General features: G+C 34.1%; 1 protein-coding gene across 1 annotated transcript in view; it reads right to left on the bottom strand.

Moving 5' to 3' along the window:
* Positions 1–4180: 4180 nt before the first annotated feature.
* LOC143920608 (ubiquitin-conjugating enzyme E2 R2) overlaps positions 4181–27006 on the bottom strand; it is a 40932-nt gene continuing 18106 nt past the window's right edge. The window contains exons 4-6 of the mRNA XM_077443550.1: positions 7014–7246; positions 6822–6936; positions 4181–6208 (exon numbers count right to left, since the gene is read on the bottom strand). Of these exons, the coding sequence (XP_077299676.1) occupies positions 6092–6208; positions 6822–6936; positions 7014–7246 (465 nt within the window). The 3' untranslated portion in view covers positions 4181–6091. The remainder of the gene's footprint in view (positions 6209–6821; positions 6937–7013; positions 7247–27006) is intronic.

The raw sequence follows: 27006 nt of genomic DNA on the forward strand, positions 1-27006 counted from the left end.
GCATTTGTACTGTTTTGGTAGGACTGCCGCAGGGTTGCAGTCCTCCCAATGGACGAGCCGCCACTGTCCAGTTCCCATATTGCAACCTATGGTTGCTATTTAGGAATTGGTTATGGAAAAATTTGCAAATATCGGGTGTAGATATCGGTGGTGTGACGTGTAACGTAGCCAATGAATTTTTAAAAATAAATAGATCTTTTTAGCTCTTCTGTTTTGTTTTTTTTTTCTATATTTCTTTTTAATTGCTTTTTTTCTTCATTTTCAATTTTTATTTTTTTTTTTTTATATTTCATTTCAATTATCGCTTTTATCTCATTTGTTTTTTGTATTTTGTAATATCAAACCATTATGCCACTTCTCCCAAGTATTCCCAAATAAATATATAAACACATCTATCTTAATTATTTTGCTCGCTCACAGTTTCAAAACATGAATAACATCTAATCAGGGGTTATAAACGTTCGAACGAACTAGGCGACAGTGCACTGCTGTGACGCTACGCGACACGTCTAAGTTGGTACAAAACACAACTCTGGCGGGCAGTATCGCGCCTCTCGTAGCGCGTTCCATCTCATATAATTTCATACAAACAATATTTAGCCGCATGTCGTCACAGCAACGCACTGTCGCATAGTGCGGCCAGACCTTAACATCGCTATAACATTACACACATACGCACGTGCATTTTTTTAAATATCGTAAAATTTCTTTTTTTACTAGTCTTCTTACTTCGCCTTCGATTTTTACGTCTGATTTTTGAATAATGAACATTTATTTAATTCATAATTCTGTTTAAAATTCATAAGAACAAAAACACATCAAGAGGCACGTGTTTTTTTTTTTTTTTTTGATACTTTTGAGTATGAAAAAAAACACAAGCACACCTAGCCATACGTGTGGCATGCAGTCCTATAAATCGCCCCCAAGAGTGTTTTAGGTGATGTTTTATTCTTTTATTGACATATACTTGACAATGATCGATAACGGTGAATTCCATATTTGAAGAAATGTAATAGAAACTTGTTGAAATAATAAGATCGTACGAATTAAGGTCTGTTCATACCTATCCAGCACGACCCGTATCCTGCAGGTGTCATGCAAGTGCGGATAGTATTATTTGGTACATTCTATATAGACGCGCATGAATGCGTAAATGCGCATGCGCGAATGAAGTATGAATATGTCCATATAATGTACCAAAGAATACTATCCGCACTTGCATGACACCTGCAGGACACGGGTCGTGCTGGATAGGTATGAACAGACCTTTAACAATGAACTGAGAACGCCCTTCCTTGACTTGGAGCCACTAAGACGTTCCTTTCGGTGTGTTTTCGCCTTAATTCTGTCTTTCGATTGAGTGAAACACATTGCGATTGAAAATACCGCTGCTACGATATATTTTTAGTAAAGTACATAATGTACAATTTCTACTATTTATGGTAGATATTATGACGAAATGTACAATTTCATCATATATACAAAAATGTACAATTTCTACTATCGTTCCCAATGTACAATTTCTTAATTGAATAATGAACATTTATTTGACTCACGAAAATATGCCTTACACTTACGTGATTCACTCTCATTGCAAGCTTTTTATTATGTTTTATATAATATATTGCTAATATTTATATTATTTAGTGCGAGCATATTTATTGAAAATTGAGTAATCACGCGACAAACGAAACATTGCCCTCTCTTATCAAAATCAGATAGTGATAAATAAGTCATAGCCGATGTAAAATAATAATATGCATTTCTTAGAAATATTCAAAATATAATAAACTTCATATCATTTTGTTGGCGTAGAAACAAAGAAAGATAAAGTTGGTTTATTTAGAATCACTTTCAGTCAGTGGCGTGCGCTGAAATTCTCTCTCTTTTTGTCGTACAGCCTTACTTAATGTGCACGAGCAGGATACAAGAGGAACAGGTTGTTCCTCTTGTATCCCGTTCATGCACATTAAGTAAGGCTGTACGACAAAAAGAGAGAGAATTTCAGCGCACGCCACTGCTTTCAGTATATGTATATGTAGATATTAACATCTTTGTAGGTAAATCACTAGTCTCATTCAACATTTAAAATTATGATTGTAGTTTAAATAATGAACTAAATCTGTTATTTTTGTACGAAAAAGTTTATAATGCAACAGAGCTATACAGCAATTAAAGTATAATTGTACATATTTCGAATTAGTGAATTGCATTTCAGGTAATGGCCACGGCGATTTGGTATTTTGTTCAAAGTGAGAGAGTTCAATGACTGAAATCTTCAAGTCATGGGGATGTTATTTGGCACACTTGGAGCTTTGAAAGGATTTTGGAAAATTCCATTTTGTCATGACGACTGACACACGATGTATACTTATATTTAACTACCGTACTTTTTATTCTACAAATTATTTTACCCATAAAATTTAAATATACATTTTAAAATTTTGAATTTTACACAAGTATGACTATTGTTTTCTTTGTTCAAAGAAAGTGAGCAATGGTTACGATCATCAATTTTCAGACATTTAAGCTTGTTCTGATGAGCTATAGTTGCAACATTAAATATTTCGCAAAATATTAAATATAATCCATGCAAACGTGTTATATTTATATGTACGTTTATGCACTTACCGACTACTTTCCTTATCATATATATATATATATATATATATCATATCTGGCAGAGATCATTTATTGTTTACAAACTTTGTTATTTTATATTTAGATGTGTTTAATTCATCGGAATTTTCATAAATTTACATATGTAGGTACAGCTTGCAATGAAAACTTATTCCTAATAATTTTACAGAAGTAGTTGTTAATGCAGAAGGAATTGCTCTAAATTTTGAGCAAATATTTTTGAGATACATATGAGTATTTTAAAGTGGCATACATCCACTTTTTTTTAATTTAGAGAAATATTTCGCAAAACATTATTAATATAATGTTTTGCGTTTTAAAATATTTGAAAATACTGGTGGCCTGTGATAAATTTATTCTGCTTTTCCGAGATTCTGGACATATCGAATTAAAGGAAGTGATAACAGTTTCTGAATTAAGTCAAACAGAAATAGTGTTTTTGGAATTGGAAATTGGACTTCTGCCACCTTCAAATATAACGGCTCATATGTATGTACATACAATCATAGGTAGTCAAAAATGCCTAGGAATTTTCAACTTAACACATTTGTTATGAAAAATAAAACAAATATTAATAGTGTCACAAGATTCATTTTATTTGTAATATTTCAATAAAACCAAAAAAATTGTAATTTTCTTTATATAAAAGACGTTTCAGCAAGTACACAGGGAAGGCTAGTTTTTTTATACATTTTTTTAAATTTAAAATATATATCACTACAAATACGTAAAAAATGAAATACATATTTTAAATGTAAAAAAAATTGTAAGTTTTATGTAACATTTCAGAATGATACAGATCAAATGCTAAATTTAAAAATTATTTTAATGTAAAATTCAAAGAAGGGAAGTTGTAAAAGTAACATCAAAGTAGTATGTAATAAACACAATGAATTTTATTGCTGCTACTTGATATTGCTTTTAATACTTTTTTGTGCCCATTATTTCGTTGAAAACCTGTGATAGTTCTTTAAAAAACATTGGCCTTAAATCTTAGCACTGCACTGATCCGTGCACATAAATTCAAATGCACAGTGTAACACTTAATTACATAAGACCAATTATTCTATTGAATAATGGGTTCGATTTACATAAAAAAATAATTTTACTTTCAACAAACGTAAGCATATTCCTGAATTGTCATGTGTATACAGTAAAACTTCGCTTTTTTTTAATCAAAAAAATCACAGATCGAAAAATTTGCAAACAAAAGCTCATGAATAAAGAAGGTCCCACAAAAAAATTTCACTACTTAAATTAAATATAAAGATAATATATATATATATATATATATATATATATATATATATATATATATATATATATATATATATATATATATATATAAAAATATTCAGTTAGATAACAAAGTATTTTGGGTGATGTTTTTTTTTATTAAAAAAATGATAAGTTAAACTAAATTTCAATAAATTCATAATATACAATGCAATCATTACTCGATTCATATGTACCATGCCGTTCACATTCAAAAATAATAAATGTCAAACCAATATTTTAATTTTGAGAAAATTTTCAGGCCCTTCCTTACATATAATAAAAAAAAAAAACCTCAAATTAAAAAATCAAAGTTGGTCAAAATTACGATTTGACACAGTGGTGGAATCGAAAAGATATTTCATGATCACACATTATGCATATTGCCTAAAACATTAACTTACAGTATCGCGGTAGATATGCAAACATTGAAGAAACAACACATGCATATCGACTACTCCAACGTCGTACAGTTAAAGATAAATTGCCGACATTACAGAACAACCCCAGAAGAGGTATTTCAAACTCCACAATACGGTCGTGACCCTGCCACTATTTCAAATAATTTAAATAGTACTTACTCCTCGCTAAATCGAGCATTTCACTTTACACTTCCTAAGTCGAATCATCTAAAACAGTGGTGGGATAGTTACATACGAACTAAAAATAACATGTCAGTATGACATCTCGGTCTGTTTCCAAACATATAAACAATAGACAAACAGCGTAGTTCTACTGTATATTTATGTATGCAGTAGGATGCCGGCAATTGTGATCACTTTTCATATACATATATATATATATATATTTATATTTCATCCGAAAAGATATACATATTATAAAAGAACATTTATATCCAAGAATTTCCGAAATTTGGATCTATGAAGCAGCTATTCTAATAAATCGACGATCACACAATCTGGCACCCACTGTACGCGTGCATAAATTTATACGACATATTATCATCCCTTCTTATGCAATATTTTCTTCACAAGACAGTTAAACATATTACTTACAAATATATATAGATGTGTGTGTGTGTGTGTTTTTATATCAATATTCAATGAAAAAGCGTCCATATCGCACACAATGTAAATCTGAGCACTGAAATTCACCATAATCACAATAATTAACAGTTTCTTTACCACATTTGTTTCACGAGTATCTCTACCGCATTAATTTGCAACCAAATAAAACAAAGAAATAAGTCCTTTTTACAGAAAAGGAATGAAAATATGCACTCACTACACCACAACTTCTACAATACATTTAAAATTATCTTATATATATATGTATATATATAATGCGTATTGTGTGAAATTTTATTGGTTTTTTTTACATATTTAAACTACTGAATTGCCCGTTTGACGTAGACGTGTTGAAATACAAAATAAATTTACTTTTAACAACTTTAGCATCATAGAATTTGAATTAATACGATACATATTAGATTAACAATTTAAAGAAGCTATCACTCATTTTCAATACGAGAAAATTTTGTAAATCAAATAATATATAGCCTGTAAGAGAGTCACTATCGAGGTTAATTTATAACTCGGAGAGCATTAAAAATATATATTTGAAAGCTCTTGATCCATTTTACAGGCTATTGTTTACAAAATGAACATATAACATAAAATCTGCAATGATAGTCGTTTATTTTCACATCGAAATGATTTTGAAAATGAAAATGATGTAGAAGAAAGTATCCTCAATTATATTTGCAATGATAATTAACAGTGAAAAGCTTTGGTGAGCAATTTAAAAATGGGATGACCGTCAATCAAAATTCAATGTTCGCTTATTATAAGTAGAATTTAGAAAAAAAGTTAATTAAAATTACGGAAAAGAACGAACGCTTCGATTCATACACAATAGGAGAAAAGTTACAGTTTTACATAACAACCTTAAGACAAATTCGGCTAAATTTGACGATAATAATAATAGTTTTTACAGGTATGAAACCATCGACGAATTTACAAACTTAAACATATGACATGAGACGAATAAGAACAAATTTTAAAAATCACTGGTGCATCTTGATTTTATTTCTTTTCGATACTGTTGTGCCGTGATGAGAGATGTCTCTGATGCTTTTATTGGATGAAGAACTATTCATACTATCAGTGCAGACGTGTTTTGTATAAGTCACATAACACAAAATCACATAACACATTCACGATTCGCCGTTACCACTGTCGTCTCCGTCTTGATAATCGGACTCGCCGCCCGATTGATCGTCCTCATCCGAATCTAAATCGTAGTCATCATCATAAAAGTCTGTCATATCGAGCTGAAACACAAAAAAACGAAAAAAACATTAAGATTGATCTAAATTTGTCAAACCAATCGTATCGTGTGAATTGCATCACATTGCATTCACTATATACATATGGTGTTTATATTTCATGTAAATAATTGATATCACGACATAAGGGTTATCTCTGCATATATTTACAAATGCTTATCATACAATATAGCTAGTAAGTACACACATATGCAGATGAAAACGCCTAAGTACAGTATTTTTTAATAATCAAGAAAAAAAGCAAATTGTCTAGGCCTAATAGCAACCAAGTTTGGTCTTTATAATATGTAGGCTGTGCAAAATTAAACTAGCTTTGTAAGAAATTCACATAAATGATTACTCATCGACTTGAGATATTTAATAAATCTGTAGAGGTGAATGTTTACGGACTATGCTCACCATTAATTGGACTTTCAAGACTAATTAACGTTATGGTAAAGTGGTCAAAGCACAATCGCAATTGAAAAGCATTGTTTGTGCACAAGAAGAGTGTGCAAATATATACCAGTTTTGTAAGGAATTATATAAAAATTCTAATGTAAATTAAATTAATCAGTTGTATAATAATAATAAGGGGATGTATGTATCGTAGATATACCTGCGGCTCTTGAGGTTGTGGTTTAACTTTAGTTTTAATACAATAATCTTCTAATGTTAACGGTACAACTATTCCTTCTTTTTCAGCTTCCACTTTAGCTAATTGTGCTTGTTTTCTGAAACGTGACATTTTGAATTATAATAGGATATTAAAAAGAACATTAATTTGTGTGATTTCTTCCATCATACTTACCTAATTATATTTTCATATTCTTTATCTTTTCCTTTTGTATCGCGCCAGCGACGATACATTACTGAAGCATCTACATTGGCCGGACTGAAAGTATTTGGTTCATTGAGGAGTGATATAACGGAGAGTAGTATGGTGCGAACGTTCTGTGTAGGATTCCAACGTTCACACGGTAATTCACCGCTTTGTGGATCATCTACGGGCGGATGTAGGATCGATATGCACAAATCTCCATTCTGCAACAACAAAAAAACCATATAAAATACATATAAAACAAAGACCATTCGTTGTGTGTGTGTGTGTAATTTGTTTCTGATTGGCTGTCATTAAATATTGAAATAAATTAAATTCAAACAAATGAATGTTATGAATATTGAGCAAAGTCGGGTAGAACAACTAGTATAGATAAGATTAAAAATAAAACAAATTTTTCCATACATATGTCATTTCCAATAATATCTTAGTCAGTAATCATTCCACGTGTTCTTGATTATCATACAAACGCATACATACAACCGTTGTTGTTAGTGACTCACATAATTTTTTTCGTATTCACATGGCTTTAATGTGAAAATTTCACTCACACAATCTGGGAATTGTGTACAGTTATGTAGCATGATGCATTACATAAAATGGCACATTCATTTACGTTGCAAAAACAAGAATATACATATTAGAAGATATGAAACAATTGGGTCAGCAGTGAAAAGTGAAGAGTACTACATATTGTAATCAAAATTGAGTACAGTGTTGTATGAATTCAGTATCACAACTAAAAAAATCGAACAACAGTAAACTGCCACTTCTGATTGACGAATGCTTACCAAATTTTATACATTACTTGGTATCAAGCTTAAAATTCTAGATATGAAATTTCAGTTCAATAAACCAAAAGGTTTTTGAAAAACATAAAAAGCGTCGATTCTCTAGAGAAAAATATTTAAAAAATATAAGGTTATAAAGATTATTATTTCTATTACATATAAAAAATTTTCAGTTAAAGGTTTGGGAGATAATTGAATCCAAAAACTTAAATAATAAAAAGAGGACACCTATAAGGGGAAATACCATTTCCAGGCAACTAAAAAATTTGAAAAAAAATTACGTCGTATCGATAATAATTTCAGTTTCAGTTCGAAAGGGCAAACGGTGTTCAAAAAATCCCCAAAATACACATTTTTTCTAGATCATGAAAACGTGATCAGTGATCGATTCTGAGTTCGAATCAGTCAAAATCTCGAGTTCGAATTTTCGCATGATTAAAAAACTTCTTCTATTGTTACTACATATGTACATAGATAAAGTAAAAATAATGATGGAAAAATTACTGTCAATGGACAGAATTAGTGTTCAGAGCAAAGTAAAGGGCAGTCTAAGAGGTGGATGGATGGAAGGATATAAAAGTGCTAGCCATTCACTGCAGTTCCAAATGGCAATAGATATTAAAGCGGGCTTAGTATCTATCTTGGAACATTCATAATGTTCACGATTCTCAGTGGAAAAAACTTTTACAACCTAATATATAATTTCGAAAGAGACTTCGTAACTATGTAAGGTTTGGGTGGGAGCATCGAAAACAAATCAAAGCTTCTATGACGACGATATCGACATCGTTGAATATATATTTTTTTCGATTCAAATAAATTGAATAAGAAAACAAATGAATGTTTACTATTACATTAGCCATGTTTAAGCGGTTTATATTACAAATACCGAGCGAAGCCGGGTAAAACCACTAGTATCTTATACGTAAAAAAAAAACAAAGACCGTTCGTTGTGTGTAATTAATTCGTTTCTGATTGGTTGTCGTTAAATATTCAAATAGATTCAATTCAAATAAATTTAATAAAAAACAAATGAATGTTATTAATTATGAGCGAAGCCGAGTATTATAATAAAATTAAATAATTTATTACAAAACTTTACTGAAGCTATCGAGCTGATTATTTGCACATAAAATCAATAAGAATAAATATAAACGAATGCTTAAAAAGTATGGTATACATATTGCGACTTTGAATCATTGTTATAGCTAAGCACTTGGCAAACAATTTTTGAGATTCAACGAATTTTATACATCAATCTCTGGCTTCAATCGATTTCGCCAACACGAAACACTCTTTTTTGGCAACGATCGTGATTGCCAAAGCCATCGTTCACGTGTCCTACAATAGTGTACCTGGCGGTCACATACAAACATACATATATAAACGGTTACATATGTAACGTTGACGATAGAAATTCGCATTATGATATGATTGCATACGTGCTATCATTCGGTGACAATATTAAACCGTGCAAAAAAACCAATGACGTCGAAATTATGTAGTTCCACGTACATATGTAGTTCCATTTCCGCTTATGCATAATTTTGACTGCTGTTTTTTTTCGCATTGAAAAATTGACCGTCTTTTATATTCGTAATGGAAAATTAATGAGTGAAATCAACCGTTTTCGAAATATTTCTGAAATATTCAGTGAGCGAACAATCACTTCCGGTTGTGCGATTTCCGCCAACGTCAATTGATTTGTTTGAGAATAGATGTACAATGTGTGTATTTACGATGAAAAGGAATTGTATCGATTAATCCCATAGTCACTTTTGAGCGTGCGACTTTGGTAAGACGGTGAGCTCAGCAAAGTAACGGGAGTTTTCTTTTACAAAAAAAGTTTTTTTGTTTCGTTAAAACGTGTTTTACGTACAAATAACACTAAAATAGGTGAATACAATTGGTATTACTACGATTAAGATAAAACTTTTCAATATTTAACTCTGCACTCTATATGAAAATATACTTTCAGAGTGTACCTACACACTTCAGTGGAAAATAGTCATAAGATGATATTAATTCCATTCAAAAAGGGGTCATACCTACGCATTCTAATTTGAAATTAGTAATTGAAAAGCGTAGATATGGTGTCAAATCTCCTGATAAATACGTTTGCGCAGCTCAAGAACCAATAGATCTAGAATTGAATTGAGTCAATGCGAAAAGTGTGTCAGTGGGTCTATAAATGACGTGGTTCATTAGCGTGGGATGCAAACGAGAAATGTGACTCTAATCTTAGGACATCGATAAGTGCTGAAATCAAAATTCAGAAATTCTCGACAGCAAACCACAAAGGCCTTTGTCTATCTACATATGAACATATATATTTAAAATTAAATATTATATCTCCGACCAATACTAGTCGAAGATTCATATCGGATCGCTACGACATTACAATGCTACCTGAAAAAAAAACTGATCTGAAAGTACATACAAACTGCACTAACGGGTTACTTCGTAATTTATATATTCGTACATATATCGAGGTTGTTGTTTTTCAACATCACAATCGCAATTTGGGAACCTATGAAATTTTAGAAAACATGTGTAGGCGAATTTGACGTGTTGAATATTTGGCTGCACTAAATGACGTTTACGAAATATTCAAGACGAAACAAAAAGACTGAGGAGGCGTAAGATGAGAACCAATTTCTTGATAGAATCTATAAGCACATAATTAATAATATTACATTATGTTCCAGGTTAAGTACTTGGCATTCTTGGCTTTCAAAGCATACAATTAAGACTACTGAGTCTACTGTCCCACTTGTTGATCTATTAAAGATGAGGACTTTGTGGATGGGGTTCAAAATGTATCAAGAATATCAGAACTGGGGCGATTTGGGGCGAAATCACACTGGAAGGAACGTGGCACACGTTTTTTTAGATACTTTTAAACATGTGGTATGCCTTGCACATATTCATGTTACGCCCAGCATACACCGTCTCAAAATCACCTCCTGGAGTGTTTTCGGTACAATTTTATACTTGTATTTATCCTTGCTTGACAGTGATCGATAACAGTGTATCTCATATTTGAAGAAATGTAGAACCGTTACAACATCCCGTTATTCCCTGTGTGATTTCGCCCTTACCTTCAAATGGGTAAATATGAAAGTTTTGGCATAATGAAGACTCAAAATGCAACATTTTCACATTTATGGCTGTATACAAATTAATTCAACAAACTAATACGAATTTGAATAATTTTGCCGATTACGTACAGTAAAAAAGTCTTAATTCAAACAAAGAGATAATATATATATTCTACTGTCAAAAAAGTTCCGAAGCCCTTGAGATAGATCAATGAACCAACCAGGTGAAGAATTCCACAACAAATTATCTCAAGTGATGCTATTCTTATTGCAAAATGTGGAAGAAGGTTATCAAGAGCTCATTAGAGGGTAGTATCTATTACACGACTAAACCAAATGGATTATTATTTCAGACGATACTAAACATAAATTTTATTTTCGAGGATTATAAGCGTTCCAAAAAAAAAATCGAAATGATATGTAAATAAAAACTAAGATGAAAAAACAATCCTATTTATAAACATTAAATTTGAATGAGAAGATTGAAGGTGTTGATTTGCAAAATTTACAGATTCGTCGACATATTTGATTGAAAAGCATTATAGATTCACACCGTACCGTTACGTCGTGCGAAAATACACTTCCATCAGATTCCGTAAGTCTAATAGAATTATTTTCTTGCCAGAAAACAGCAGACGCTGGAGTGTGGGAGGTGGGGGGTTAATTCGATACGACGCACGACGCACGGGGGAACGGTGGGTGGTTCCAATGGGAAAACTTTAATTAATTCGATCTCACTATTTTCGATAGTGTTAAAACGAGAGATGTGCCGAGAAGAGAGACACGAGTTCAACGGACCGACCGGCCTTGCTCGTGTTTTTGAAGGTTCAACGACGCGACAGGAGCGAAGAGGTTGGGTTCAAGAAACTAGCAGAGAACTAGCGCCAGTGGAACACAATAACCCCGCTTGGCTGAATGTAGTATGTATGTACATATGTACTTCACTGTGGACGATGACACACTAATTAAGGAGAACGACACTGACATATGTCATTGTTCAAAATGGTCGTGAAATAAAAAGATGCAGTGTGTGCAAAAACTAAAAACGAAAGGTGTAAACGAGACCCGTTAGTCAAAGCTCACGAAATTGGTTACTGTTATCCGAGTTTGTACGGACACTAGCGCATAAGACTGTCCTTTCTATAAATGCGTAGTTAGAATTTCAGGTTGCCAAATATTATAATCGTCACCGCTACGTATTCCGTGATTATTCATTCGTCATTTCAAAAAGAGTTTTAGGATATTGTCGTCCTTATCCGATCAAACAATAAAACCTCTATAACAAAGTAACGAACCTTTTGCGACGTTGTTCTGTTCAAATCTTAGCTCAACTCCACAAATAAGCCTATATTGCTTTTACGATCGATAAGCAGATTCATATGAAAGACAAGAAGGTTGTGTTTTATTTGGTATTTTAAACCCAAACTAATTTTTAAATGTCTCATTTACAACAGTCCAAGATTAAATTTAGTTCGTTAGTGAACATACTAGTTGTTTCATATACGAACCAATTAGGCAAGATATTCTGTACGAAAAATAACAAATTAACTAACGAACTAGTTTGTTCATGCACAACTATTAGTCATAAGTATTCACAATACATTCTTTGACTTCTATATTCCATAGCTTTTGTTGCAATATTTTAAAAATCAAAAGAATCGGAAATTATGACAACATTGTAATGCGGTTTCCATAGGATTTACTATTTCAAACATTTTGACAGCTAAAAGTTTCATGTGATAGCTGATGGAAGTTTATTTGACATATAAACTAAATTCAAATTAGTATGTTCATGAACGAACTATAGTATATTAACAACAACCTTCAGCATGTTACAACACAAATATTGAGTTTTGTTGACCTCATTTATATAGACAATGTTTTTGTCACAATCAAAAAGCTTTCGAAGTTCAATTTTTGACTATTGACTGTACTAAAACATTAGTTATATTTGTGTCGATACTATTTTCAATGCTTTTTGGGAACAATAAAATCTGTTTTGAAGACATTTTCCTTTTGAGAAATAAAATATCTGTTTAGTTCACTTTCTGTTTTACAATGCATTATGCAAATATTTCTAAATTAAACTTGCTGAGCTGGCATGAAATTAATCATATTATAAGATCGGTTTCATGAGATATGTAGGAAAGTTGTTTTATTTAGGAATAATTTCGGTAATACTTACAGCCGTCGTTACAAAAATTTTAATTTTTATACTACGCAATTCTAATTTCACAGACAAGGGGGAGTTTACATGAAACGTTGACCTTATATTTGAATTGGGACTTTCGTAGAAACCAAACCTCACCATTTCCCGTAGTAAGTACATAAAATATTTGCTCCAAACGGAACCTGGAACTGAACTAGGCATTAGTTCGACTTTTCATTGTCAGTGTAATCAGTGAAAGTCGCAACCACTCAAAGTCGCAATCGAATTGCGTCATTTTCGACGACCGACGGTGAGCTCTCGCTGCGAAACGGTTCCATAAGGCCAGCGGTGCAAAGAGTGTGTCGAAACATGAGAATAATAATAAATTGTGTGCCTTGAGAGAGTATGATAAAAAGAACACAATTAAAAATCGCAAACGAAAAAAACATACAATTTACTTGTACGTTTTTGAAAGGAAGCGCGCGGTCTACACGCTGAAAATGTTCGCGTTTATAAAATTTTTGCGCAATGGTTAATTTAATTGATGTGAAATAGAGCAACGCCAAGGTTCGCATTTGTATACTATTCGATGCAACGATCTAAATAAATGTGTCGATTACGAAAAACGCATAAATTCGTATTCAATTGGGTCACTGACGACGCAACGTGACACGTTATCGTGCGACGAATTGTTCGATAATAACAACATTAATATTTAACAACAATTTAAAGAACCCAATTTCACTACTAACATTGGGTTCTTTAAATAAATGGAACGCAAAAAATGAGAAATGAGGTATTGGGAACGTAGGGGCTGTACTTTGTCCCTAGGAAAGCTCGTGTCCTATATTCGAGCGAAATGTAGGTCAATCGCCATGGCATTGGAAAAGCGGTTGGAAAATGCACACGGCGGAGACTTCGAGAACAAAAGGGATATTACATAAAACAAATCAACTGTGAGTTTTACACTATAGAAGTTAAACTGTCTAATGTTTTCTCAAATATACTCTACGTCATGACTATGCTCCCAGTATATCTGAGAAGCCTCCTATGCACTCTCAAAGCTCTAATAGTGAACTCTATCACGAGGCCTCCATATAATAGAAGTACATATATGTATGTATACATACAAGAATGCTTCATACTAGCGAATCATAAAGGATTCGTACCAAAGCACTCTTACTAACACGCTTTTGAGCACATATTTCTAATGTGCTACCCAAAATGGAAATTTACGCAAAACAAGATTCCCAAATCACTGAAAACTCTTTTTGAAAAAAAAACCGATTTATTTTTATTAGTTTTACATATGTACATCATACATATGTATGTGTCATGAATAAAGGAACGGCGGTCAGGTTGCTCGACGGCTAAAAAAATGGTTCACCATTGTCAATTTCTATTGTCAACCATTTTTTTGCTTTCCTGTTTTCTCCGACAATAGAGAGGTCTATTGTTATTTTATGGCGGCAACTCATCCACCGATCTCTGGTCATGGCAGGTATCATCCCAAGACAACACATACATATGGTTAGATTAATTTTTGTACATAATTACCAACAATTTTTCAAACATAACAGTATATAGGATACAAATAAAGACAGCTATGGACAGTCAACAAATTTTTGATACACAGCAAATTTCCGAGAAATACAATATGTATGTTGGTAGCATTTTTATAAGATTCAACAAATGCTTATAACTCGAATTTGCGAAAAACTGAGTGGGAGGATACCGACTTATCGGATCCGTCACAACAGTTAAACTAGACAAATTAGAAAATTCTAACGGAAGACGGTCGATTTGTGTTTATAATAACCACAAGACTTAATTTTTAATAACCACAAGACTTCATTTTTAATAACCACAAGCAGCGTATTTGGCCGGGAGTTATCTACTGGTATGCAATAGCTTTACCAGTGCACTAAGCTGTGACTCAGTTCAACTTAATGCCGTTCAAATGGTAAGAGTATGTAAAATCACGTAAGAAACTGGTTGGATTTATAAAATGATATGTTAGAAAGGCCAGAGGGTAGTCATCAACCCTAATGATGCAATATTGCATCGTTAAAATTCGTTAAACATCAAAGTAATCGCTTACAGAGAGTTTAAAAATCAAAGAAAATTGAGATTTGAATCATAAAACTAAAAAGATCCGACTCGAAGGACCATTTTCGTCGAGTGCAATGATCCTTAATAAACAATATGATTCCATTATGCCATATTTTTTATGCGAATTCGTTATTACATTTTAATATCACAACGTTCCGAAAATCATTCTTCGGCGAGATGATCTCGGCAAATTCCCTTTTAAACGTCCACATTTTACGGTTGCGCCCAGGACGAATAATGGCGACTTTTGCATAACGATACGCGTATCCTATAAAGTTTCACGAAGGCACTGTAACGACCCAATCTCGCATGGAAACATACCTAAGCGCATAATGAGTAATTCAACACGGGAGCTGTTCCGTTCCGGCAGATTTTCGCACAATTCAATCGAGCGAATCGATGAACACCCGAGTACAATTTCATTTTCGTTAAAAATTCGTATTCATTTACATAACGTATTGAATATTCATACGAATCTAGCGAGCCTACGATAACAACGTTCGCTTTCTATCGGCTAATCTGAAAAATCAACAGCCACACGTACATACAATATACAAGTAATACGTGTTTGTTCGCGAAAATATTGACACTTGCCAAGAACGAAAATCTCAACATATGTAGTATAAGCGCAGTAGGGAAAAATTCGCATAGACGAGCGACGCATATAAAAATCCTTGGATTAATAATAAAATACGCATACGACTCGCGTAGGAAGTGAAAATATACACACACACACACACACTAATATAAACACACCTTGAGATTTTAGGAAAGCTTCATACACACGTAGTTAACGACCTAAGGTCGCAATTTAGCGGAAGTTCGCGAAGGCAAGGTTTCTTTTCCCGCATAATCTGACAAAGCAAATCGCGTTAAAAACACTTACTTGTCATCGGACTATATAAGGAGGGCCACACAACAGACGTAAAAGGATAAATAATAATAGGTACACACATAGAACAGTGCATTGGGTACAAGTACAAAATGTCGAAACGCAAATATCAAGTCGTAAAATGTATCGAGCGTAGGTTCGACTCGATTCGTATCATACGACGGCTTCGTTAATCATTTATTCATTGTGTACCATCTTGATACCATTCAAAACGCATGTTGTGCAGTCCTACAGATGTGGGGTACATATACATACGTGGGCTTGCGTGTTATCCAAAGTGGGTACTTATGGATGCACGTTTGGATTTATCAAAACTTTCCAGTTCTATTATTGAATTCTTTTGATGTAGTCCTTCGAAATATACCTAGATTGTAATATGATTTAATACTTATCGCTACTATTATGTACGTTACACATTGATAGGCTCTTTGTTCTCATACAGGGTAAAAATCAATGCGTTATTTGCGAAGATACATTTTTCTGTCTTTGGTAGGCGCTCATATTCCATTGATAACGTTTTGACTACGCTTTTTAATATTCAGACGGATTGTTTAGATGTGATCAAAGTTGACAGCATGTCTCTTTTATGTAATGTGAACTCGGCTTATTCTACAAATAGTATCTCATGTGCGACGTGTCTTATTTAGTTTATAAATAAGACACGTCGCATTTATAATATAGTTTACTTTTACAAAGACGGACCAATCATTTTGATACAATATTTAGGGACATAATTAATTTAAGTTTAGACCATATACACTTTGGTAAAAACAATTTGTACGGGGAATATATAATTGCACTTAGGTTTAAATAGTATACACTTGGTACATGGAACTTATAATCGAACAGTTTGAATTAATTTTTGACAATTTGCACTAAGATTAGAAAATTGGCACTCAGATCTGGACAATTTCCACTAAAATTTGAATAGTTTGCAATATAAAATTATCAATCTACAGGGAAAAGTTGTTAAACAAAAAAAAACCTAAACTATGACAGATTCGGTGTTCGCCCAGCAAATCAAACGCCAAAGGGGTTGCCAGTAACAAAAATAAATACCGACCCTAACAACCTAATCTTAAATGAATTAAACCACCCCTAACTTTTTTTTACCAGGAAGGCCTTACAGGTAAACCCCAATGCGCCTTCCTGGCCAATTACAAACAATGCGGCATTTTTATTGCACAAGCCAATGAAAACTCGTAATTAAGGAGACATCTATAAATTATACATAAATTTTATTTTACATTAATCATATTCAAATAGTGGTTACATAGTAGGTAGGTTTTTAGCCAATTTAATCAGGAACCGTTTCAACAAAGAAATCAGAGAAATTGGCAAAGTCTGATAGGAAACGATCGACCCGGAGTCACAAATATCCAGGTCTGACCAGCAGCACTGCAGATATACTCAGAAAAATTATTTTCAATCGAGGTCAGCTCATGGGATCGAACCCGGCGCCTCTCGGTTATAGGTAGAAGCTTGACGACCGAGCTATGCTGCTGGCTAACTTAACCTAACTTAAATAATTGGCAAACCCTGATGGTAATCTATCACACTGGAGTCACATATCCAAGGTCACAGGGTCAGGGAATGAACCCGCGACCACTTAGTTGAAAGCAGACTCAGTTGACCAATATTTATAATTGAAAACAGTAAACGAATTAATTATACGTGTATTTACATACAACAGAATCAAATAGTTCAAACAATGTGGTTCATTCCATATAATATACAGTGTGTACCTAGTACCTACTAATTTTCTAATGCATAATATATATGTACGTATATATACAAAGCTGTGATTATACAGCGTTGATAACATGTTTGTATTTACTGTAGGCATGTTCTATATATGTATATGCATCTCACAATGTTAGATGGGGAGCATTTACGGAGACAAAAGGATCAATTTTTGAAATGGAAAAATGACAGGCGCGCATTGAATTGCAAATTGAATAGTCCTGCTTTCAAATGCAAACTTTTGATGACCCCAATCCATCAATCCTCATTAAATCGTCCACGTCGCCAGTTGCCTTCGCAACAAAACCAATCCGGGCGAACGTCGTCCATCAAACGAACTACCATTTGAAATCCCATTGTTTCTCTTTATCTGCGTAGCTCGACAGTCTCACGGCTGACGCCAGATTGAGATCTTTCGTCGAGAGAGAAAGTCAAATCGAATGAATCGGCAAAAGCGCGCAGATGACCAGGAAGCGAAGCGCACTTGCGCGCAAAATTGAACGCAGAAATGAAAGTCGAGCGCGAGGAAAATCGACACAAAGGAAAAACGCGACCGTTTCCCACCAGCGTTTTTCCGAAACCAGATTTTCTAGAACGGAGCGCGAGAAATTTCACGACCGAGAGCAACGAGCAAATCAACCGAGACCGTTCGTTTGTCGGATCAACTCCTAGCTCTGTCAAACATTATGGCGTCCAAATGGAATCAATAAAGAGACACCGCTTCGACCAAACAACAATCGCACTTTGTATAAGTACATCGACCTGGAATGAAATTGGCTGTGTAATAAATCCAACGAGACAAGGACGATCGAAAGTCACAAAGATTCTTCCTAGTTAAAGAACCACCTTCCAAATATGTACTAATTCCTAATTTGGAACGTTGAACCTATCGAGTTTTATGGAACTAATTCCGCATATCGTTTACGTATGACATTGTAATGTCTATTTGATATGTAACTACATATTATAATACATCCTATATCCTTAACACTTTGCACTCTTATTGGAATTTCTCTTCACCACTAGTCTACTCTAGGATGGAAAAAATTATATGATTTTTTTTTTTAATTTTAGTTGTTCATATTATTAAATTATGTCGAAGATCAAATTGGTGAAGTCATTTTAGCAAAAAATACGCAATTTTTTTTTTAGATAAAAACTAAATATTATGCTCAGTTATTTTGGGACTATCTGTTCGTCTCCAATTGTGACCATAATAACATGATGTTGATTTGGAATAGCATTTTTCGAATATAGTCACTAAACTCAATTATTTCAAACCATCATAATTACTAAATCGAACTAAATGATAAGTTCTACATTTCTTGTATTATTTATGACAGCAGTTTTGTATAATAAATGAGTTTTATTACTAGAAACTTTTAAAATATGCCTATAGAAATGTTTTCATACCTACCCTATAGTTCGTTAGGCAGTTTGGGTCCAAGGATGCAAAGCTATTGTCTGTTTACTCATTGTATTTTAATGCGTACCCACCCTCATAAAGTGTCTATTGGTTAGTTTTTAAACTGTTAGTTAAAATCATATTTTCTATTCGTTACCTACTTGTAGGATAAATCGAAAAAAAAAGTTGGATCATCCCAGAAGGCGGGCAAAGACGAAAATATTAGATTTAACAGATACACGGTGTTTTTGATCACTATTTTTTTACAGTTTTCAAACAAATCTTGCCTTTGAAGTTCACGACGAACTCATCGACCACTATGTCTCTGCACGGTATAATTAATTGTCTGCATTCAGCATCTAAATGATTCAAAAAGCCATTGTGTTCTACATTATTATTTTTGAGTTGTAATATCCGAAATATTTGTAGAAACCGATCTCTTTTGAAGACACTCCTAAAAAACATATTTTCAACCGAAAAATAAAAATTTTTTGGTTGAAAATATGATGACTTAAAATCGACCAATTATCACTGTTTGTATCTCTGATATTTATTTATTTAAAGTTTGGACCGTTGTAGCATTACAGGAATTCCTAATGCGCCACAATGGTCAAAAATATAACAGAAAAGACAAGAAACAAAATAATAAATTAGACATAACAAAAACAAAACATATATATACACAAACAACTAAAAATAATAATTATTATTATTATATATCGTTTATCGTCTTGAATTCATTCTATGTTTACAAGGTTTTGTATTTCGTAATATTCTTTCTCGATTATGATTTTCAAGTTATGAATTCCATAAGTCCTCACCAGATAGAGTTTCAAAATTTGTCATCCGGACTGACCGAAACCAATCACGACAAGCAAATAATATCACCTTCACTATCGTTTTCATTATTATCACAATCATTTTGGAAGTCTTCTAGGTTTTGAAAGTTTTCTATTAGGTAACGAATAGAAAATGTGATTTTAACTAACAGTTTAAAAACTGAAATTTCAATGTTGCCAACACTTGTATTTATTATTTCTCCATATGCACTAATATTACCGAACACGTCGTAAAATTATGGTCACCCCACCGAAAATACCTCCTTAGAGCACAATGTATCGATACCGACTGCCCAAATAAAACGGCCCACTCAAATGTAGAAGCAGTTAAAGAATTCAAATATTATTAGAAACAATATTTTTCTTATTTTATTTTATTGTCACAAATCAATACACACTCGCCATTACAGATTTGCTCCAATGCGACGGGTGTACGTTAATGAAATACATAAACAATCAGAAATACAGTAATACATACATATACAATCAGAATATATAGAATATAACAATTAATCAGAAATAATAATCATAGTGACATCTATGGATTTCAGATTACTGTGTATAATTAATACAAATTATACACAGGCAGATTTTTGTGACAACAGGATTAGATTTAATACCAATTTTCAGGAACCGTTTCAGCAATGATCAGATAAAATTGGCAAACTCTGATAGAGAAACGATCGATTTGGAGTCACAAAACCCCCAAATCTACCCAGCAGTGGCGAGGACACGAACCTATGACCTCAGTGATGCTAAATATATACGCTATCACTAAGCCAAACTGCTGGCTTAGTGATAGCGTATATATTTAGATATATAGACGCTAACCCTTTACTGTAATTATCCTATTTATACATTTTCTAGCATCTCGTATCCTTTAAGTACACTATTGTAAAATAAAACCTTCAAAAATTTGCCAATGAATATTAAAAATAAAGCTTCAAAGTAGTCGCTTAACAAAGCCACTATACTGGCTTTCAGAGCTGGCAGCCGAATATCCGAAAGCCACTATAGTGGCTTTCAGAGTTCAAGACGTTAAATATAAAATTAATTTTCCAGAATTATATACATATACATATACCCAGTGCTGTCACTCCAATTTCGGAACAAAGGGTTTCCAAAATTATAATATTATTTTTGTGCAAATATATTATATATTTACGAAGGACCAAAATATAATGAAATATATATTATAATAAGATTTTAAAAAGCGTGACTGGAGATTTTTTTCATCCAGACATGCCAATAGTAATAGAATTTTAAAAAAATAATAAGAAATACAAAAAAATATGAACGTCCAAGTAAAATAGAACAATTAAACAGTTTATTTCTTATAAATTATAAGAGCCGCAGGGGAATTTTTATGAAAAAGTGATGTGTTTGAGAATTTTTCGTTTATTATTAACGGAATTTACTGAAAAGTGCTGCTCAGGGCAGACTGCATTCAAGTTATATAATAAATTCATTGATTTTTAATAGTTTTTTGTAATATATTGAATAATTTTAAATTTTTTCTGAAAATATTCGAATTTTTGGAATTTCTAGAAAATTTGGATTGAAAACTGTTGTACGTATATACAAGAAGCGCTCAAGTTTCGTTCCATTTCGATAAAATTAGATTGATTTTTGTCACTAGAAGGACCAGTCCAATAATAAACGCATACTAATGTCAAAGATATGTATGTTCCACTAACACGTGTGTAGTCAGTTAAAATGAAATAAGAAAATGAACTTTTAATTAAAAATAAATAAAAACACATTTACGCCACAATTCGACGACTGTTTACAAAAAAATGGTAAACATGTTATTTTCGTAGATATAATACTCCGTCGCGAAAAATATTAAGAGGGCGTTCATTTCTAAAACACGTCACATGCGAATTAACATTGGCACTTTTAAATAAAATTTCATCGATAAGATTACAAAATTTGATGAAATAATCAATTATAAAATAAAATCATAATATAACATGTAAAAAATATTGTACAATATACTATATCAATAGTTATCACACGATATAATACAACAATATACAAAATCGTTATCAGATTATTTAGTGTCACAAATGTGTCATAGACAGTGTGTTTTCCGGTTGCGCACAGCGGTTTGCGAAATGACCTGTAAATTTTCAGGATGGTTAGTCATTCTAACTAAACATAATCAAAAATGCTTTCAAAAATACATATGCATATTAAAAAAACAACACATTATTTTATTACAGTATCACACAATGCGACATACAAAATCGCCTACTGTTACGGAATAACGATGTTGAATAAATTGCGTTCGAAAAATGGTGTTTGTTTTTAAATAAATTTTAAATGCGTCTTCTCTGTATCGACAACGTGACACATTTCAATTTGCATGCAATATATTAAAATTTGTTCAACCTTTATGGCCATTGTTGAAAATGTAGTTACTTCCTCGGTCGATTCAATTACCAACCATGATGAATCTTATGAATAATAATTTATCAAAATTTAACGTCGTTTTATAATATGTAATGAATCTTACGAATTTTGTGTTTTTTATATTTATTTCTACCACACGCGATGGTCGTGAATCACGTGGTTTCATAAGCAATGATTCACATGTTCAACATGTGCGAGAGTTCTCTCCACGCGTGCACTTTTTATTATTATGACGTCAAAAGCTTAAAAAGTCAAGTGGTTAAATATATATGTATATTATTATATAAAACGATGTAATGTATATAGGAAAAAATCAAAACAAATCAAAAAAAGAAAACATCCACGGAATTAAAAGGCGCCCGCACTACCACTACATATGTACATATATTATATGATATATGATTTTCTAAAACACAATTCTAGCAGTATATATAATTGTATTGTCAATAAGAGAAGACAGAAAACGGAATACATGGGTCAGAAGTATGACAAAGGTGGTTGATGAGTAAAAAGATTGAAATGGCAATGGGCGGGTCACGTAACTACACAGAAGAACGGACGATATATAGAAGAAATAAGTGCTCAAATGGTATCGGAGAAAATGTAAAAAGGTGTAAGGAAAGCCACAGGGGAGATGGGTGGATAAAATCAGAAAAATGTGTGGAATGAAATGGATGAGAGTTGCTTAAAACACAGACGAATGGAAGCCTTCATCCAGCAGTGGATGGCGAATGGCTGTGAGTGATGACGATGATATGTGTATTTAATATAAGGCACTAGTCTTAATAGTGAAGGGTTATCGTCTTACCCTAGTTCCTAATCCAAACTTGAATGCTTCGTATGGAAAAAAATATAAAAATTTAGTATACGTAGCATATCTTGAATCATCACTGTAAAGGTCGCATAGAAAATAGATAAATATCTAAACATCATTCGAGTATATATAGATAATGATAATCGTCTTCATATATATAGCTTTTTTTTCAACCTAACGACTGGAACCTTATCACTTACGTTTTAAATACTGATTATAAAAGAAAATACTAAATAATAAATCTCAACAGATACAATATATATTATATATGTACTAGCTGTATTACCCGGCTTCGCTCAGTGTTTATAATATAAACCGCTTAAACATGACTAAGCTAATTTAATTAAAAAAAAAAAAAAAATTTAAAAATTTAAAAAAAAAATTTAAAAAAAAAATTTAAAAAAAAAATTAAAAAAAAAAATTTAAAAAAAAATAAAAAAAAAATAAAAAAAAATCAAAAAAAAAATCAAAAAAAAAATTTAAAAAAATAAAAAAAAAAATCAATTTTTTTTTTGCCTTCTAGGGCTTCGCCCTCGGCACCCCCCTGAGCCTTTGCCTTCTAGGGCTTCGCCCCTCCACGCCCCATGAGCAATTGCCGTTTAGGGCTTCGCCCCCATGATCAGTTGCCTTTTAGGGCTTCGCCCCTCCGCGCCCCCATGATTCAAAGCCGTCTAGGGCTTCACCCCCCTTAGTTAATGCCTTTTAGGGCTTCGCCCCCCGCGCCCCCAAGATTAATTGCCGTTTCGGGCTTCGCCCCCCTTAGTTAATGCCTTTTAGGGCTTCGCCCCTCCGCACCCCCATGATTAAATGCCGTCTAGGGCTTCGCCCCCCCTAGTTAATGCCTTTTAGGGCTTCGCCCCCCGCGCCCCCAAGATTAATTGCCGTTTCGGGCTTCGCCCCCCTTAGTTAATGCCTTTTAGGGCTTCGCCCCTCCGCACCCCCATGATTAAATGCCGTCTAGGGCTTCGCCCCCCCTAGTTAATGCCTTTTAGGGCTTCGCCCCCCGCGCCCCCAAGATTAATTGCCGTTTCGGGCTTCGCCCCCCTTAGTTAATGCCTTTTAGGGCTTCGCCCCTCCGCACCCCCATGATTAAATGCCGTCTAAGGCTTCGCCCCCATGATCAGTTGCCTTTTAGGGCTTCGCCCCTCCGCGCCCCCATGATTAATTGCCGTCTAGGGCTTCGCCCCCCTTAGTTAATGCCTATTAGGGCTTGCGCCCCATGAGGCTGGGCCCCCCGGGCCCCCTTCGGGGCCCCACGGGGCTGCGCCCCTTGTGGCGCCCCCTTTTGAGCCCCATGGGGCTGCGCCCCATGAGGCTGGGCCCCCCGGGCCCCCTTCGGGGCCCCACGGGGCTGCGCCCCTTGTGGCGCCCCTGGCGGGGCCCCATGAAGCTACTCGCCTTGCGCCCCCGCGGGGGTGAATCCATTGAAACGAAAAAAACAAATCGGCGCCCATGGATCGAAAAAAAAAAAAAAATCGAATCACGTGTTCGATGACGTCACCGATCTACGGACGACGACGACGACGACGACGACGACGACGACCAAGGATACATACAAAGTCTCTTTCCAAATTATAGATTAGATTAAGTGTTTAGATAGACCGAATTTTTGTATAAAATAAATCGAAATCTGAGAAACCTTAAGTAATTGGACGTCATAATATTTTTTTTATGTTAGATTTTAATTGCATTTTGAATATATACAGATTACATAAAAAATAATATTAATTACAATGACGCGGTAGCTCCCCATGTACATGCGTCATGATGCCTTATAAAAGTTGCTTATTTTTTCATGAATGGCAAATTTTCAACAATAACATTTCCCCTGGCGGTATTAAATTTTTAAAACATTATAAAATGCCGACGTCTGCTAGATTTTTCATCGTGAGATCTGCAGTAGATGTTCATAAACGCAAAGTCAAATGCATCAAGTGCTACATAAGATACATATTAAAATGCAATTCAGTTATTTCAGACGTCATAAGCAATCTATTATTAATAGATTTGTCGCACATGATCGATTCAGAAATCGGCATACCAGCGAAAGGAATGCAAGAAGATCAATCGCCAATGTCAACCCAGTACATCATCCTTCAATTTTACAAACTCAATAATTGTCAAGTATACGAGATCGCACAATTTGCGTTGTTTATTCGACTATAACTCACAACCGGCCCGTTACGCATATGAGCATCCAAAAGGTTTAATGACCCTCACCATCCATCCTCGTTAAACCGGAGGAGGGAAGCGAGCCCTTTTCATTCATGGACTTTGCGAGTACTCGCATACACAACACCTATGTACCTCGAAGGGCTCGAGTATCGATCCCCCGGTCCCCTCGCCGCTCCGACCCTCCTCGGCCCCCATAATCACCCCAATGAGGGCGAAGGGGGCCCTGCGGCATGACGTCACACCACCGAATGACACACGCACTCACAGGGCTCGAATTCCTAGGCGTAACTAGCGCCATTACATACATTTTCGATATCGATTTTGAAATGCTTCGGGGTTAAATTTAACCGAAATCGATAACGCGACAGCGCTGCGCTTTTGCGGGTCCATGTTATCTTGCCTCCTCAGACTCCGCAGTGGTTTACCTTCGGGCCGGCGCAGGCAATGATCTAAAGGGCACGAAGTATCAGGGGGACAGAAGGTAGACAGGACTAAAAAGGAGCCGAGTGTGCGACAGGGACGACGCGAATTGGAAAAAGAGCGAGGGCGACGCACAAAGTATAGTAGTAAAGTGGGCTTCGGGTAGGCCGAGAAGGATCAGACGAGAGGCGAAGAGGAGAGAGGGAAGTTGAAGGAGAGTACGCGGTCATTCAATAATGCCAGGCCAGTTAAAGAAATAAGTACATGTGTACATATATACAAACGTGGAAGAGATCGCAAAGTACTACCCGAAACTTATAAGGGAGATCGTAAAATACCTGAGCGGTTACCGTGTAATTTCGCAAAGAATAGCATTTCGGAGCATGAAATATAAGAGAGGGAGCTGGATATAAATAAAACTGAATCGATAGAATGAAACTGAATGCGGAAAGAATGTGATCTTCCTTCAAAATTAAATGCAGGAATTTGCGGCATCTATGTATAATACAACGTTGAACAAATATTCTGAATATTTGCTAATATACCTATACCTACATAGGTACCGTTTTCATTTCATCTGAGGTATTAAACTATGATATTTATCGTACATATTACGTATCGATTGTGTGTGCGAATGACACTTTTGAAATGTGCATAGCATTATAGGCGTGTATAATATGTAGGGTGGAATTGACATGACATGGTCATACCATAAAAACAGCTTTGTACTTGAAATGCATACATTGAATTGTGTACTATTAGGTTTACTATCAATACTTGATACCCGCTCGTGTCGATAATGACAATAAACGCGAGGGCAGAATTACCCAGAAAATAATAAAAATAAGTCGACAACTAAACGATTGTATAGCTTGTTTCAAACACGAGCAAAGGAACTCTTTGACAGATTTTTTTCAACATTCGCTGAAAGCTTACACTTCGATGGGTTAAATCTTCATTAAAATATTAGACATATATTTCCTACTCATAATACGTTATCGTAAAAACACATTAACAATGATCCAGATGCCATGTTGATAGCGTGCCGAGTAATATGCTGAATCCATTTACTTAACGCGTTTTCAACACACATACATAATCGATTCT

The sequence above is a fragment of the Arctopsyche grandis genome, chromosome 12 (assembly GCF_051622035.1).
Source record: "Arctopsyche grandis isolate Sample6627 chromosome 12, ASM5162203v2, whole genome shotgun sequence".
In the NCBI taxonomy this organism is placed as follows: Eukaryota; Metazoa; Arthropoda; class Insecta; order Trichoptera; family Hydropsychidae; genus Arctopsyche; species Arctopsyche grandis.